A 16,759-nucleotide genomic window follows, 5' to 3' on the forward strand; every position below is an offset into this window, starting at 1 on the left:
CATGGATCATGCAATGTGTGACTACTGTATCTTTCAGCGTGAAATTCAATGGAGAATCTCTACCTTATTTTCAACCAACTCGAGGTATTAGACAAGGAGACCCTCTATCCCCTTACTTGTTCATACTTGTTGCAAATGTCTTATCTTTTTTGATGAAAAAAAGTTGAGGAAGGGAGATTAAAAGGCATTAAGCTGAACAGAAATTGCCCCACATTATCTCATCTATTGTTTGCGTGCACGACTCGATTTTCTTTTTGGATGGAAAAATTAGTGAATGCCAAAATCTAGCTGAGGTGCTAAATCAATATTGTGTAGCAAGTGGACAAGCTGTGAATCCGAACAAATCGGGGATCCTTTTCAGCACGGGCTGCCCTCGAGTCTAAGAAGAAATATGGCAAGGGAGATGAGAGTCCCAGAGATTGAGAAAACTGGAAAATATTTGGGCATCCCTTCTGATTGGGGTAGTTCAAAAAAACAGATGTTTGCATGGATTTTGGCTCGGGTAAATATGAAGTTAGAAGGATGGAAGGAAAATTTGCTGTCAAAAGCTGGAAAGGAAATCCTGTTGAAAGCAGTGGTTCATGCCTTGCCACAATATGCAATGTCCATATTTAAAATCCCGATATCTATTTGTAAAGCTATTGAACAAAAGATCGCTTCCTTTTGGTGGAAAAACAATGAAGCGAAAGCTGGCATTCACTGGAAAAGCTGGAATGTAATGAAGATGAGAAAAGATAATGGAGGGATGGGTTTCAAAGATCTAATTACTTTTAACAAGGCCATGCTAGGCAAGCAAGCATGGCGAATGGTCGACAATCCTCCCACACTATGGAGTCAGCTCTTTAAAGGGTTATATTTTCCCAATTCCGACTTCTGGCATGCAAGGGAGGGGCAACGATCCTCGTGGGGATGGAAAAGCTTACTAGTTGGGAGGGATGCCATATCGATTCGGTTCAATGGGCAGTGGGGGATGGACAATCCATTAGAATACGTGAAGATAAATGGTTGAAGCTGGGTACACTTATAGGACCAGCAAATCGAGAAGAACCTAAGCGTGTAACTGAGCTAATCGACAAGCAGACTCTCTCATGGAAAGAAGACATAGTACAGAACACGTTCGAAGACAGAATTGCAAATGAAATATTGGCAATTCCTATCGCGTCCTCAAGAGAAAAAGACAAACTTATTTGGACAGAAACAATATCAGGCAACTATTCAGTGAAGAGTGGGTATAATCAATTAAGGAAAGCCAGTATCAACCCATCACTCAACGAAGCATCACCATCATATCAAAAGCCTCGAGCGCTATGGTGCAAGATATGGAGTATGCAGACCTTACCAAAAATCAAAGTCTTTATATGGACTTTATGTCAAAACGCCCTCCCCACGAAGGAGAATTTATTCAGACGGAAGATCATACCCGATCCGACATGCCGTTGTGCAATATGAAGCCCGAATCGGCGAGCACTTGTTTTTGCTTTGCCCTCGGACAACTAAAGTGTGGTTGGATCCACGAATCAGCATCCGGGTCGAGCAAGGGACTAACAAGCATAGATCGGTGGCTCCTTCATCACAAGAGCGACTTACCGAAGCACCTTCCTCGAACTAGTTGCCGAGACGCTCCGGTTTGTATGGAAAGAGAGGAACGAGGCCATCTTTCGAAAGAAGACACCGGATCCGCGTGGAGTAGTCACCGAAACACTCGCAAAGCACAAAAATTTCAGCATTTGGAACTCAAATCAGAAAAAAGGGTTGGAGAGAGACTGTACCTCGTCATCCCAATGGCATCCCCCCGCCCGAAATCGCTGAAAATCAACGTTGATGGCGCGTTCCGAGTGGGCACAACAATAGGCGCAATTGCTGGTGTATGCGGGGATGCCGCTGGATCTTTACTCGGAGGATTTGCGCGCCACGTGAGAGTGCAATCTGCACTTCAAGCAGAAACCCTAGCTCTGTTGGAGGGGGTGGAGTTCGTGCACGAATGGGAGAAGAAAAAAGGGAAAAGTGCAAGTACAACTCTTGAGTCTGACTGCCTTACTTTAGTTCAAGCACTGTTGGGGGAGAGTCAAGCTTCGTGGGAAATCTCTGAACAAATCAAGATGGGCCGGGCCTCAATTAACTCTTTGCCTTATTTAAGCCTAACCCACCTTGTTTTAACAAAACAAAGTAGCGGTTGGGTCAAGCCTCAACAGATCGCCCCTCCCTCCGAACGGGTCTCAAGCCCACCCAAACCGTTGTTCGATGTTCTTTGTTCTGAAGCCCAGTTGGGCTCGTTTTCTACTGTACCTACTTGAAATGAAATGAAATGGAGCTGTTTTGACCAAAAAAAAAAAAAAAAATTGATTGTTGATAATGAAAATATTTTTTCATTAATTAATTATTTTAAATAATACAAGTGATTTTTTTTAAAAATTAATTTTAAAATTATATATTTTCTGAAAAATAAATGGGGAGCGTGTTTCCTCAATGAAATAAACTCATGGTACCTGTCTAAATTATGATTAACTCACAAACTGAGTAAAACTTGGAGACAATCACTTATCAAGTTATCAGTCAGATCACAAACTCCTGGATTTTTACGATTTTGCCCCTCTTCTTACCCGATTCGCTAAAACCTCCCCAAACATGAAGAACCCCAAATCAAAAACCCTAAGACCGGCTCGGTTCTTGCCAAAGCAGAGGAGGGCGGGGAAGAGACATGGGGGACGCTCAAATGGAGGAAGGGGACAACCCCCGAGAAATCGAAGTGGCTCCCGCCTTAATAGCCGTCCACCCTGCCCAGAGATCGGTCGCCGTCGCCGTCGGATCAGACCTCCGCGTCTACGATCTCACGTAAGCGGATCTCCTCTGTTCAATGCGCATGGCGAGTACCTGTTTTAACTCATGAAAGTGCGAACCTTTTTGGCGTTGTCTGAAAAAATTTGGCTCGAATTTCCTATACGTGGAAGAGTCCAGCCTCTTGGGGCATATGGGTAGGAAGATTTTTGCTTCTATGATGTGATTATCGCTCCAAGTTCTGGTCTTTGAGGCTCTGGTAATCAGGGTTTCTCTGTTTTTTCCACTTTTGTCGTTGGAGCTAATTGCAGTTGCTCTTCTTTCTTAATTGGGTTGCGCTGGGGCTTTGTTGTGCTCAAACCAGCTACATGTATAATAGACAGAATGCGGAGTTTACTTCACTACTTTTGAGTTTAGTTCGAATTAAGCAAGAATCTTGACTGCATGCCATTGTTATCTGACAGCGGAGATTCTCCTGTCTCCTTGGTGGATGATTCCGCGAAGCCTTTCCATTCAGATTCGATCAGGGCTATTCGATATGGTGCAAGCGGGAAGCTTTTGGTATCTGCTGGGGATGACAAATTAGTCAAGATATGGTCCACGGATTCTTGGCTCTGCATTGGCTCAGTGTAAGTGTTTAATGATTGGAGTTTGATGAAGTGATGAATTCTATGGATTCAGTTTGTTGGAAGTGCAGAAATCATGCCAAGAGGCCCATTTCGTTTATAGAAGTTTGCTGAAGAGTGTATATATAAGCAAAACTGTTTATCATTTCATTTGGAGCAGATGCAATAGTGCTGAGTGCCTCTATTTTCTGATTACGTCTCAAGCGGTCTGATTTTCCATCCGATTTATTTGATTTTTTGCCTTCAAAGATAAAAACTTTACTTGCCAGTGGAGGATGTTACTCCCTTGAATTTGTAACATTTCATTCATGTAAAGTACTGCTGCTTGATGATTTTCTGCTCATAGAATGGGTTTTATTTGCAAATGACATGGGAGGTTCATTTGATGTGCAATTAATCTCTCTTTTGCACTCTTTTGTGAGGTTTATCTGTTTGTTATTTTTCATCTGAGCTCAAATTGAGACTGAAGTGGTAATTTCCTTCTGCTTGCTTGTTGAACTGTTCTTTTTGTTTCTTTTCTCCTTTGGCACTCTGCCATTAGCTTCATCTCTGACTTCTACTGGATTTTAGTCTTGTTAAACTGATGGCACCATTATGGTTGCTAATTTTGTAGGTGTTGTGAGAAGAGAGTAAGTTCTGTTGCAGTAAGCAATGATGGCCTATTTGTGTGTTTCGCTGATAAATTCGGAGTTGTTTGGGTTGTGAGTTTAAAGGAGAATGTTGAAAATCAGGCTTTGCCTGATAAAAAAGCAGCACCAATTCTGGCTCACTATTGCAGCATCATCACTAGCTTGGTGAGTTGTTTCCTCTTTCAATGTGTCTCTTTTATCCCCTTCTCTGTGTCCAACATGCCCAGATAATTTTAACTGTTATTAATCTTTTGAAAGAAAGCTCAAATGTTAAATTCCTATATTGATTTTGGTAATGCTTAATATTGCTAATTTTTCGCATGACTATCCTATCCTCAATGTCATGATGACTTGTATGCTTTTGAATGCTTTGTCGTTGTGTTATTAAGTGAAGGATCTGTTGTAGGAATTTTCTCCAGATGGACGGTTCATTGTTAGTGCTGATCGGGATTATAAAATTCGGGTAAGGCTATTACCTGTCTCAGTTAAACTTCTAGGTTGTTCTTGTACCGATCTTGTATTATTTTGTAATTGCGACAGGTGACTGTGGTTCCCAAGAATCCTTTGGATGGGGCTCACGAGATACAAACTTTTTGCCTGGGTCATTCTGAGTAAGTGTCTATGCATTGAAGTTTGAGGCCAGGTGTTCGCTGTTCTGAAGCTTTTATTGGCAGATTAATTGGGGTGCTAAGTCGCTTTATTTCTCATGTTGATGACAGATATGTATCCTGCCTAGACTTCATTCACTCGCCAGATTATCCACATGGGCTTCTTGTTTCAGGCAGCGGTGATTCCACTGTGAGTGATTGCAGCTGAGAAGTTTAAGTGGTTTAGATAGAGTATGGTTATGCATTAGTACTCAGTGCATCTTTCCTCTGTAGGTTCGCCTCTGGGATGTGACTTCGGGTTCCCTCTTGGATACTTGCGAAATTGGAGCTAAGGTATAGGTTACTCAATTCTTAGATTGTTAAGATGCTATCACTGACTTGAAAGGTCTTGGAATTTTGTCAGACTTGCAATGCTTCAAAGATACTATGTAGTACCTACTTCCACAGACCTGTATTCAGGTTAACTTATGTCTCGGTTAACCAGCAAATGTGCCTGTACTTTCACAATAGATTAAAAATACTAAGAATTCTTAGGTGTGGTTCAAACTAGCTGCTGTTTCCTATATCTTCCATTGCAGTCTTTCATTATAATGTTGTTCTGCTTGGTTCTTTACCCGGTTTGACAGAAGGATTTTCTTTCTTCCTGAAGGCAGAACTTTCAGTTACTGATGGATTAGAAGAAGAGCCCTGTCATGCTGTCACAGATCTTTGCACTTGTTCAAATGGTACATCCATAGCGTTGGCAGTTCAGAGGCAAGTTCTAGGATACTCGACTCTTTAGGCTTCAACGTGAAAGATTTCCTGATTCATCTTCTTTATTCTGATGCTTCATGTATTGTTTTTGTAGCTTGAAAGGTATAATGCTCTTGAACTGCAATCCTTCTGCTAAAACTCTTTCTATAGCCAAGGTAAGCATTTACTCTCCCTGTTTTGGAAGGACTTTTTGTTTTTCATTTTTGAAAAGCCAGCAAATACAGGCAATGCACTGGGTCAATTTTCTTGTGACTTGTCTATGCATTAAGGGATCGATATGCCTGGGTGGGGAAAGAAGAATCTTAATTAGTCTCATCTCCTCAACCCATGTAGCCAGACCTTTAAATTATGACTGTCTGACAATGTTTATATGAATTATTCAATCTTTTGCCATAATTTGAGGTGGATCAGACATGATTTGTTGTTATGAATAGGTTGCAGATTGAAAATCTTTATGGCGACTTCAGGACCCTTCTTATAAAGTTCAGTGCATACATATTGTGGTCTCGGTCTCTTGACTAGTGATTTTTTCAGGTGGTACTCATTGAGGGAGAGACATTAATTCCGACTAGCTTGGGAACAAGCTTATCCGAGGGTCTTCTGTGGATGGTCACCGGCATCTCCAAGTTGCAAGGTTTCAACCATTCCTCTTTGGCTCGAGTGAGGGCCGTGTCTCTTCCTGAGGACAATGGTCGGGATGCAGAGTCGGTTTTGCTGCGTGACGATGAAATCCCAGGAGGCCAGAAACTCCTTGAGAGGTTGCAAGGGAGCGTGTCGATTGGGAATGATGTCTTCCTCGCGGCGGCTGAAGCTTTGAAAACTGCGATGCGCAGCTTGTTGATTAAGAAGCAATACTCGGCTGGGAAGCGGGAATTCAGGAAGAGAACAAGAAATGACAGAAAGCTAAAAAATTGAACAATTTTGACTAGTGATAGGGTCCCTTTCTCATTAGTTTTTTTCATTTTTTTCCCCAAAGTTATGAGCAACGAGCAAGAGCTATTTCTTTGTACTCGTGGCTGCTTAGTTTTGTTGCAGCTTGTTGTACTAATCAAATATGTAATGGTCTTCTTTTTGTCTGTCAAATATATAATTGTTCACATTTGCTTGTCTGGCAAACCAATAAATGGCAGCGAGCTGTTTCCATATGCGATAAATAAATGCGTAATTTAACAAAGTTTAAAATAAGAATCATAGAATGTCATCTTTTACAGCGGAAATAAAAATTATAAGCTTGTTGGAATGCAAGCTAAGAACTCATCTTCAATCGAATGGCACCATGGAACGGCAACCAAGAAAGGTCAGTAATCCTGGCAAACTCACTTCAATTAGCTTATCACCACTTTGATTTCGCCACAAATTTTGCAGCGATAACAGAAACAATCGAATTAAGAGAAAAAAAAAAATTATGGCAAAAACAATCTAAGCTCGATGTAATATTAGAGAAACTAATTCAACTGTGCGTGATAAGCGCGACATTTATGTACAAGATTTAACAATTGTAAGCAACTCTCCTAATACTTGACAGAAACAACAACGAACTCGTAAAAATCAGAAGAACAGAAAAAAACGAATCTCTACGGTGCATCTTCAGGAGGAGCAGCTTGATCGCCATACCTTTCGCGGACTCCGCTCTGGACCCGTTGCACCAACTCGCGCACGTCCCCTTCGCCCTTGAGCCCTAATTCTGAGTTGAAGTAACGCTCGTGGATTTCCTTGAGAACCCGAAGAGCTGTCACCAACCCGCCCTCGTGCTCGCCCTTGTTGTGAATGATGCTGGGCTGCACGCCCCGCTTCTGGCTCCCGTGAGAGAAGTAGTAAAACGGCTCAACCGGTATCAGGTTCTCGGCGTGATCCGGCCACACGACCACGGTGTCGTCCAGGATCAGGACGTTGGATTCTTTGGCCAGGACCACGTCGAGGCTCTTGCCGCCTTTGAGCGTGCAGTCCTCCCGCGCAATGAGTCGATTGCCAAAGTATTGCCCATCGGGGTCCAGCAGCTTGGTCTTCATGGACAAATACGCACGGCGTCCCATCGTGTAGACCGTCAACTCGAACATCTTGTCGGCCTCTCTCAAGAACTCCCGCACGAACGGCCTCAGTTTAGTGATGAAAAAACCCTCGCTGGTACTGTCCAAGAAGATGTCGCTGCTTCCTGCAGGACCACCACCTTCCATGTTCCGCTTGGCCTCGGCCTTGAGTTTCTTCTTCTCCTCGGGGGTGAGATAGGAGAACCGGACGGTGTGGAGGAGGGTGTGGTCCAAGTCGAGGATCAAGTGGAGCTTCTTCAACCCCAGCACGGCTTGGGTGTTCGCCTCGCGCATCTGATCGGTGTACTTGTGGCTGAGCCTCAAGGAAGGTTGAAGGAACCCAGAGGGAAGGTTGAAGTTCGTGGATCTGCATAGGTTGGCCATGAATGATGAGGGTTCGGAGAACGAATTTGAAAACGATAGAGAGACGAAGGGGAGAGTAGCTTTGAGGTGTGCGTGTGCGTGTTAGGGCTGCTGCTGTGATTTACTCGTGAGGTTGATAGAAACCTACATCCAATATAATTCGGGGGTTTTTGTTTTGTTTTGTTTTATTAGACGCGTAAAACACGGTGTTCTATCTTGCAAACTTTCCTATTTTAAATCATCAAAATATTGCTCGAATCAGATCAAAAACTTTCTTGCGTCCATGGGCCTTCCGCCATGCTATCCTTAGGTCACATAGCATCTCTCCTTCGACCCTATTCGAGTTATTTGGAACATAAAAAAGAAAGAAGTAAACAAATTACAAAAAATTATAAATGTACCCTATTTGAGTTATTTGCCCTAAACTTATATAGGTGTGATTATCCCAAACTTTTTTTGTGACGCAAAAAATCCCAAATTTTTGTTCATGCAATATATTTACCTCAAAATCTGAGGTAAATGTGTGTTATATGAGTACAAATTTGAAAATTTTTGTGTTATAAATAAAAATTTGGGATAAATGTGCTATACGAATATAAGTTTGGAGTTTTTTGTATCACAAATTTTTTTTAGAGTAACTGTGTTATACGAGTATAAGTTTGGGATTTTGTGTGACAAAAAAAAAGGATAAATGTGTAATAATGGACAGTTTATGAAATGTTTAGTAGCTCTCTCTATATATATTAAATCAATGCACAAAGTTTTCTAATTTCTCTCTTGCAATGTTATCTAGTTATCTATATGTAAGAACCGTGAAAGATTAATTAATTTGCTTATCTCGATACATTAAAATTGGTAAATTGACTAGCCATTGACCACACATGAGGGAGAGCAGCATTTCTATACTAGTCTCGCCTTCACCTACTCCCAATTGCAAGCCCTTTTTTTTTTTTTTTTTGGTCCCCCTATTTGTTTTGATTTGTCATTGTAATGTAGTTTCCCCTTGCTTTTATGATATTGTCTAAAAAAAGGTAAATATTTTTGTACTTGACAATAATTGACATAATAGAATCTGAAACGAATGCGGTGTGTTTACAATGTACTACAATGCACTATATGAGAATAGGGAGCAATCTCAACACAAAACTATCGAATTTGAATCCACGTTAATCATAACAACAAAATAAGTATAAATAAAGAAATAAATATGGGACTTAATTTATGTGGTTTAATCAACGTGATCTATTCCATGAGAAGATTTCAATAATAAATCAAGCGACACAATGGAAATTATCTTCTTGAAGGTAAACGTTTAGCTACTGATGGAATATAAAAAGAGTCTTGTCATGCTCTTATGGATCTTTACGCTTGTCCATATCGTTTCATTATATATATTTGAATTATTCAATCTTGTGCTTAAGGCTTTGTTCATTTAAGGGAAACAACTTTCATGAAATTTTTCTCAATTTTTTAGCATTTGGTTCACGGAAAATAAACTAGCTAAGATAAAAAAAAAATTATCAATGGAAAAAACACCTTCAAAAGTACAGAAATATTTTCCGCTTTCTAGAAAACAAAAAACATTTTCCATCCTCCTTATTTAACCTCTAGACTAAACACTATCTTTCACCAAACACATTTTACTTTATTTTTATTTTTTTTTTATAGAAATTGGAATTTTTTAAATTATTTTTAGCTTTTTATTTTTTTTCCTTTTTTCATTTTCTTTTTACTTCTTCCTCAATTGATCACTGACCATGATGGAAGTTGGCAACCTGTTACAAGCGAGCTTGAGCAAGCCCACATACCGATGAGGCTTGAGCTTGTTTGTGGCTGATCGCCATGGAGGCAATTTGCCAAGGACAAAGCAAAAAGGAAAAAAAAAGTTAACAAAAAAATTCGAATATTTTAATAATTTTTTCCTAAAAGTCAAATCAGATATTAAAATGGGGAAAATAATTTGTAACTCATCTTTAGAAATACTGGAAAATATTATCATTTTCTTGAAAAAAGACTTCATGGAAAATATTTTATGTGAAACAAGCAGGGTCTACTTTAATGTGAATTATACATGCTTTTGTTGGTATGAAGAGGTTGCAATTTATAATCTCTTATTGCTACTTCAGGACTTTTTTTATATGGTTAAGCGCATACATAATGTGATATGAGACCCTTGACTGGTGATATTTCAGGTTTTATGCACTGATGGAGTGACCATTTTGACAAGCTCAAGAACAAGCCTTGAGAATAACAATCCACCTCGCTGTGGCCGAAGCTTTGTAAACTGCAATGCGCAGCTTGTTGATTTTCTTTTTTTAATTTCTTTTTTGTCAATCCTACTCTACTCTTATGCTAACTCTCACTTTCAGACTTTTGCCCTGCCTCCTTACAAAGCGTGGGAGTCGAAACCCACTCCTGAAACAAATTCGTCCCCACCTTAACTCCCCTCCAAGAATATGGGGATTCAAACCCCCTACCTCTCCCTTCCATGTTGGAAGGGTGGCTACTGGGGTAAAGCGGGAATTCAGGAATAGAACAAGAAATGACGGAAGCTAAAACATGAAAATTTTCTACCAGTGACATATCCTTTCTCAAATTTCTTGTAATTAATTTTAAAATTTATAAGCAATGAGCGAGCTATTTCCTTGTAAGCGTGGCTGCTCAGTTGTTGCCGCCGTATTAATGCAATAAATAATTGGTATCTTGCGCCCAAAATGGCATATGGTTATGTTGGAAAGAAAATCATTTGTATGTGAAGACGTGTAATTTGACAAATTTTAAATGAGAATGATCAAATGTCATCTTTTACTATAGTCTAAATAAAAATTCTAAGCCTAAGATAATGTGAGGGATAACTCATTTTCAACCAAATTACACAATGGACTAACAATGGAAGAAGGCAATATCTTTGTAAATCCACTTCGTTTACTGCGTTTAGCAATCGAGATAAAATTCGGGATAGGATATGATTTATCATATCTTAAGTTTGGTGCTCGCTCAGGATATGATAAAGTCGAATATAAGGGGGATATAAGTAGGATAAAATTATCCCATGGGGGAGATGGGATAAAGGTGGATATGATTTCATATCATATCATATCTAATCCTATCCCGATTAGAAATCCGGACCACCAAACATAACCTGAGGAGTTAAATAAAATCAGTCCAAATCAATCTCAACTCGTTACGATATTTGAAGAAACACATTTCACGGTATACGAACAATTGTCCTTGCATTAAGTCTGAAATTTAGATAAACGATATAACCATTGCTAGGAGCTTTTGCTTCTGCTGTAAAGCTTGATGGAAACAAATTACTCTCCCCAAACACTTGGGGCAAAATCAATCTTCAACTTACAACACCAGAAAAACAGAATTGAACCCAATCTTTTACAGTGCATCTCCAGGAGAAGCTTGATCACCAGATATATTGCGGACTCGGCTCTGGACCTGTTGCACCACCTCCCGCACGTCCCTGCCCTTGATTCCTGGCTCCGAGTCGAAGTAACGCCAGTGGATTTCCTTGAGAACCTGAAGAGTGGTTGCTAACACGCAGTCTTGCTCACCATCGTGACCGAAGCTGGGCCGCACACTCCGCTTCTTGCTTCCGTGAGAGAAGAAGTAAAATGGCTCGATCGCTATCAGGTTGGCTGCATGATCCGGCCACACGGTCTCGGTGTCGTCCATGATCAGTATGTTGGATTCTTTGGCCAGGACCATGTCGAGGCTCTTGCGGCCTCTGACCGTGCAGTCCTCCCGTGCAATCACCCGATCGCTGAAGTATAGCCCATCGGGGTCCAGCAGCTTCGTCATCCTGGATGAATACACACGGCCACCCATCGTGTAGACCGTGAGCTCGAACATCTCATGGGCCTCTCTCAAGAACTCCCGCACGAACGGCCTCAGCTTGGTGATGGAACCCTCGCCGGCCTCTGTCCCGGTCAAGAAGACGTCGCCCTGGCCCTCCGGACCACCTACTGCGTTCCACTCGGCCTCGGGAATGAGTCGGTCCTCCTCCCCGGGGGTGAGATTGAAGAGCCGGATGGTGTGGAGGAGGGTGTGGTCCAAGTCGAGGACCAAGTGAAGCTTCTTCAACCCTAATGCGGCCGCGGTGCTCAGCTCACGCATCTTATCGGCGAACACGTAGCTAAGCCTAAAAGAAGGATGAAGGAAGCCAAAGGCAACGCTGTGATCATCGTCGACAGCGCTTTCGCACAACAAACACTTGCCTTCATGGATCGCGGGATGCTTGCACTCTACCTTTTGCCGTTTCGTCCCATCGCAAGCGATCGAAAAGGAGAGCGATGGGTTGGGGCAGGCGAAGGAGGTCGGCTTGGATTTAGACAGATTGGCCATGGCTGGTTCGAACGATGAATTTGAAGATGAGAGACGAGATGGAGGAGCCAGAGGGAGAGTAGCTTTGAAGTTTGTGTGTTTTATAGGGCTGTGAATGAATATGAGTCGGTGGTACCCTCCGTCCAATAAAATCTGGGTTGTTTGTTCATTTTATTTTGTTCTTTCAAAATAAAACGGAAGATGCCTGCAGCATGTTGTAGATCTTGCCATTTTCCTATGATGGAAATGTCTGAAAAAGCAAAGTTTTTATTTACTTGACGATAATTGACATGATAAAATCCGATATAAATATGGTGTGTTTACAATGTCTTTACGCGTATATAAAGCGACCTCAACACAAATTTATTATATTTGGATAGTTGTTAATCATATTTTATGGTGAAAAACTAATAATCGAACAATAAAATAAACATAATATAAAAATAATTTAGGTAGAGCAGCACATGAATTTATTAAGCAATATAACGAAAATTATAATCACATTTGAGTTACTCAGATACTTTTAGTATTTTTTGACTCCCAAATTACATCAAGCTTATTGAAAATTTATCTTGAAACAACCTCTCCAGTTTACAAAGGAATTCATAAATTTTACCACAAGATTTATTAGTTTCAAAGTACTTGTGATTTTTCATGATGTAATTCGCAAGCATAGCACACAATTGATTTTTAAGGTAATAAAACACATTTGCTCACGAAACAACAAAAAAACCAACACCCATCTCTTATAGTATTTGGATCTAAAAAGGAAAACTCCTTTTGTGTGACTCAAATTGGGAAACCTACTAAAACTAGAAATCCAACTGTGACTTAGAAAGCATTCCCATAATGCCTTACGTGTTGGAGTGTCAAATCGCAAGCCTTATTTAGACTTGGAATTGCCATTTTTCACTTGCCGAAACTCAGATATATTCTCAACAATATTTTATATGCAAACAAATATGCACATAAATCACATTTAATTTGATTGTTACCAGATGCCATTTTAATATCAATATAATTATTGAGAAACACACTTCTTAATTTAATCGATAAAAAATAACCCCAAAGTAATGTTTGTGTTACAAAAAATCTCAAATTGGTATGCTCGTGCTATATTCACCACAAACTACTTTTTGTGTCATAAAAAATTCTAAATCAGTACACCCATGTCACATTTATCTCAAACTTGCGCACACGTGCCACAATTGCCCCCAAATTGTGGTAAATCTAAAATTAATTTTCGGTAAATGTGGCATTGGTGCACCAATTTGGGGGGTCGATGTGGCATATTTGTACTAGTTTGGAATTTTTTGTGACATGAAAATGAGTTTAAGGTAAATATGGCAAGGGTGTACCAATGGGAAGGCCTTATAATGCAAAAATTAATTTGAGGGTGAATATAGCATGTGTACCAGTTGGTGAATTTTTATGGTAATACTCCATGTTTATTTATTTATTTGACAATCAATACTTGCTAATTTATTGAACAACGTAAGCAAATTTAGCTTGAGCATCAATGTTTATAACCTCAATTAGTCAAATTCAATTTTGCGAGGTATGTTGAGATATATATAAAATAAATCAGTTAATTCTTGCATGATGTATTGTTTAAGGATGGCGATTCATTCCTAATCATATTCCTAAAATTCACTTTATGAATTCAACCGTTGTTGACAAATTCACATTGGCATTATCAATTTTTGAACTAATGTACGGATTGAGGATCATAAAGAAATTTTTAGGCCAATCTTCTTGGAGATGTCATTTTCAAATGGAGAAAACAATAGAAATCCAGCCATTTGCTTTGGTGTCTTAAAACAAAGGAATTTCTTATTGATTTTACCATAAAATTAAAAATATAATCCAATTTTAATTTCGAAAGCTTTTAATTTCGTAGATGATTGCACACTAGAGTGGGGAAATCTATGGCCACTCAATTAGTGACTCAGTGAGTACAAATGTCACTTAAGAAAAGCCAAATACATAATGAGTTTTGTTTATGAGGGATTCAAGTGTACTTATTAAGCGTGTGCGTGAGAGTTTTAGGTTTGTGAATGAAGTATGATATTGATGGTATAATTCATCCAATAGAATTTGGGGGGTTTCTAATTTATTTTATTTTATTTCAAACAAAAACAAAGACATACATTTTGTGAACTTTCCAATTTAAATCACCCAAATATTGCTTGATCATATCAAAACTTACATGAATGGGTCATCCGCCATGCTATTATGAATTTACATCATATCTCCCCAAGAAAAAGTCACAAAAAACTTTAAAATATACCCATACATCTACCCTATTTTTCTTTTGTGGCGAAAAAGTTCCCAAATTTGTATTTATATGATATATTTATCCAAAACCTATATCGGTATGACATATTTTTCTTTTTCTTTTTCTTTTTTGCGACAAAAAAAAATCCCATATGCATACTTATGTAATACATTTATCCTAAACTTGTTCTGGTGTGATATATTTATTTAAACTTTTTTATGACATAAAAAACCTCAAATTTGTGTATATACAACATATTTACTTTACAAGTTTGAAGTTTTTTGCGTCATAAAAAAATAATTGTTGGTAAATGTGTCATACAGGTATAAGTTCAGAGTTTTTTGTATAACATAACCGCGTCACTCATGTATATGTCACAAAATAATATTTGGGATAAATGTATCACAACGAAGGTGCATAGTTTAGGGTTTTTGGTAATATTTTCTCTCAAATTAATATATTAAGTCAATGCATCAAGTTTTCTAATCTTTTTTAAAATTATTATTTAATTAACTATATGTAAATGTTGATTTTCTCGTGAGGGCTGTGAAAGATTAGCTAACTTGCTTATCTTGGTACATTAAAATTGATAGACTGAAGTCTATGTGTTAGTGTGTGAGTTTTAAGGTTCGTGAATGAAGTATGACATGATCCGCTTCATCAAAAAAAAAAAAAACATTATGAATTTTTATTTTATTTTATTGTATTTCAAATGAAAAAGAGACATACATCTTGCAAATTTTCCCATTTTAAATTATCTAAATATTACATCATGAGAACAAAACTTATATCGATGGGTCATTCACCATGCTATTATGATGTTACATCACATCTCCTCCTTGATCAAGAAAAAGTTACAAAAAACTCTAAACTAGATGCACACATCTATCATAATTCTTTTTTTTTTTCGTGACAAAAATAAATTTCTATTTATAAGACACATTGACCCCAAACTTGTACTGGCATAACATATTTGCTCTTAAATTTTTTGTGACACAAAAAATCCCAAATTTGTTTGGAGTTTTTTATGTTATAAAAATAATAATTAAGGATAAATGTATCATACGGGTATATATTTAGAGTTTTTTGTGTTACATAATTAAGTTTGGGATTTTTTATGTCACAAAATAAAGTTTAGGATAAATATATTACAGTGGGTTAGCATAGTCTATGATTTCTAGTAACGTTTTCTCTAATATATATATCAAGTCAATGCATGGAATTTTATAATTTATCATTCATATTATTATTTAGTTATCTAAATGCAAATGTTGATTTTCTATGGATGATTAGATGGCTAACTTATCTTGATATATTATTAGTAAATCGACAAAGCATTAACCACACACATGAGAGATGGTAGCATTTTCATACTAACCTTACCTTTACCTACTCCCACTTCCTAGCCTTCCTTCCTCCTCCTTTCATACTTATGTGACACATTTATTCTGAACATGTGATAGAATGATATATTTACCTAAACTTTTTTTGTGATATAAAAAACCCCAAATTTGTGTCCGTGCGACATATTTACCTCAAATTTAGGGTAAATGTGTTATGTGATTACAAGTATGAAGTTTTTTGTATCATAAAGAAATAATTATGAATAAATGTGTCATATGAGTATAAGTTTAAAATCTTTTGTACAAAATAACTGTGTCACCCATGTATAAGTTTGGAATTTTTTATGTAATATAAAAATAGTTGTGATAAATGTATCAAAATAAGTGTGCATAGTTTAGGGTCTTTGGTATCATTTTTCTAAAATTAATATATTAAGTTAATGCATAAGGCTTTCTAATTTTTTCCTTGCATTATTATTTAATTATCTATATGTAAATGTTGATTTCCTCGTAAGACCTGTGAAAGATTAGCTGACTTACTTATCTTGATATATCAAAATTAGTAGACCGAAGTATGTGTATGAGTGTGTGAGTTTTAGGGTTTGTGAATAAAGTATGACGTGGATGATACGTTTCATCCAAAAAAAAATTAAAGGTTTTTATTTTATTTTATTGTACTTCAAATAAAAATAGAAATATACATTTTGCAAATTTTCTCATTTTAAATCACCTAAATATTGCCTCAAGAGAACAAAACTTGCATCATAGGGCATTCACCATGTTATTATGAGTTTATATCACATCTCCCCATTGATCATTAAAAAGTCACAAAAAACTCCAAACTAGGTCCACACATCTATCCTAATTCTTTTTTTTTTTCATGACAAAAATAAATTTCTATTCATAAGACACATTTACCTTAAACTTGTATTAACATGGCATATTTGCTCTAAATTTTCTTTGTGCAACGAAAAATCTCAAATTCGTTTGAAGTTTTTTATATTATAAAGAAATAATTAAGA

At 37.9% G+C, this 16,759-nt stretch overlaps 4 protein-coding genes across 4 annotated transcripts; 2 read left to right on the forward strand and 2 right to left on the reverse strand.

Annotated features, from left to right (window-relative positions):
* The first annotated feature begins 391 nt into the window (after positions 1 to 391).
* On the forward strand, positions 392 to 1,009 carry LOC120289956 (uncharacterized mitochondrial protein AtMg00310-like). The gene has a single exon (XM_039305369.1). The coding sequence runs from the start codon at positions 392 to 394 to the stop codon at positions 1,007 to 1,009; it is 618 nt and encodes a 205-aa protein (XP_039161303.1).
* A 1,622-nt stretch (positions 1,010 to 2,631) lies between these two features.
* Positions 2,632 to 6,492, forward strand: LOC104426655 (tRNA (guanine-N(7)-)-methyltransferase non-catalytic subunit wdr4). Its single transcript, XM_010039784.3, has 10 exons — positions 2,632 to 2,832; positions 3,240 to 3,404; positions 4,015 to 4,195; positions 4,437 to 4,493; positions 4,571 to 4,641; positions 4,750 to 4,828; positions 4,912 to 4,971; positions 5,288 to 5,391; positions 5,486 to 5,546; positions 5,926 to 6,492. The coding sequence occupies exons 1-10, from the start codon at positions 2,699 to 2,701 to the stop codon at positions 6,304 to 6,306; spliced, it is 1,293 nt and encodes a 430-aa protein (XP_010038086.2). The 5' UTR covers positions 2,632 to 2,698; the 3' UTR covers positions 6,307 to 6,492.
* Positions 6,493 to 6,965: 473 nt separating this feature from the next.
* LOC104427936 (RNA polymerase II C-terminal domain phosphatase-like 4) lies at positions 6,966 to 7,802 on the reverse strand. The gene has a single exon (XM_010040942.2). It carries the CDS (start codon positions 7,800 to 7,802, stop codon positions 6,966 to 6,968), a length of 837 nt encoding a protein of 278 aa, XP_010039244.2.
* Positions 7,803 to 11,171: 3,369 nt separating this feature from the next.
* LOC104427937 (RNA polymerase II C-terminal domain phosphatase-like 4) lies at positions 11,172 to 12,137 on the reverse strand. Its single transcript, XM_010040943.2, has one exon. The coding sequence runs from the start codon at positions 12,135 to 12,137 to the stop codon at positions 11,172 to 11,174; it is 966 nt and encodes a 321-aa protein (XP_010039245.2).
* Between the last annotated feature and the right edge of the window lie 4,622 nt (positions 12,138 to 16,759).

Source organism: Eucalyptus grandis, chromosome 11, assembly GCF_016545825.1.
Source record: "Eucalyptus grandis isolate ANBG69807.140 chromosome 11, ASM1654582v1, whole genome shotgun sequence".
In the NCBI taxonomy this organism is placed as follows: domain Eukaryota; kingdom Viridiplantae; phylum Streptophyta; class Magnoliopsida; order Myrtales; family Myrtaceae; genus Eucalyptus; species Eucalyptus grandis.

Coding starts and splice junctions, on each gene's coding strand:
- LOC120289956 (XM_039305369.1), top strand. CDS start 392: ATGGCAAGGGAGATGAGAGTCCCAGAGATTGAGAAAACTGGAAAATAT.
- LOC104427936 (XM_010040942.2), bottom strand. CDS start 7,802: ATGGCCAACCTATGCAGATCCACGAACTTCAACCTTCCCTCTGGGTTC.
- LOC104426655 (XM_010039784.3), top strand. CDS start 2,699: ATGGGGGACGCTCAAATGGAGGAAGGGGACAACCCCCGAGAAATCGAA. Junction 2,833..3,239: donor CTCCGCGTCTACGATCTCAC/GTAAGCGGATCT, acceptor GTTATCTGACAG/CGGAGATTCTCCTGTCTCCT. Junction 5,392..5,485: donor ATAGCGTTGGCAGTTCAGAG/GCAAGTTCTAGG, acceptor TTGTTTTTGTAG/CTTGAAAGGTATAATGCTCT.
- LOC104427937 (XM_010040943.2), bottom strand. CDS start 12,137: ATGGCCAATCTGTCTAAATCCAAGCCGACCTCCTTCGCCTGCCCCAAC.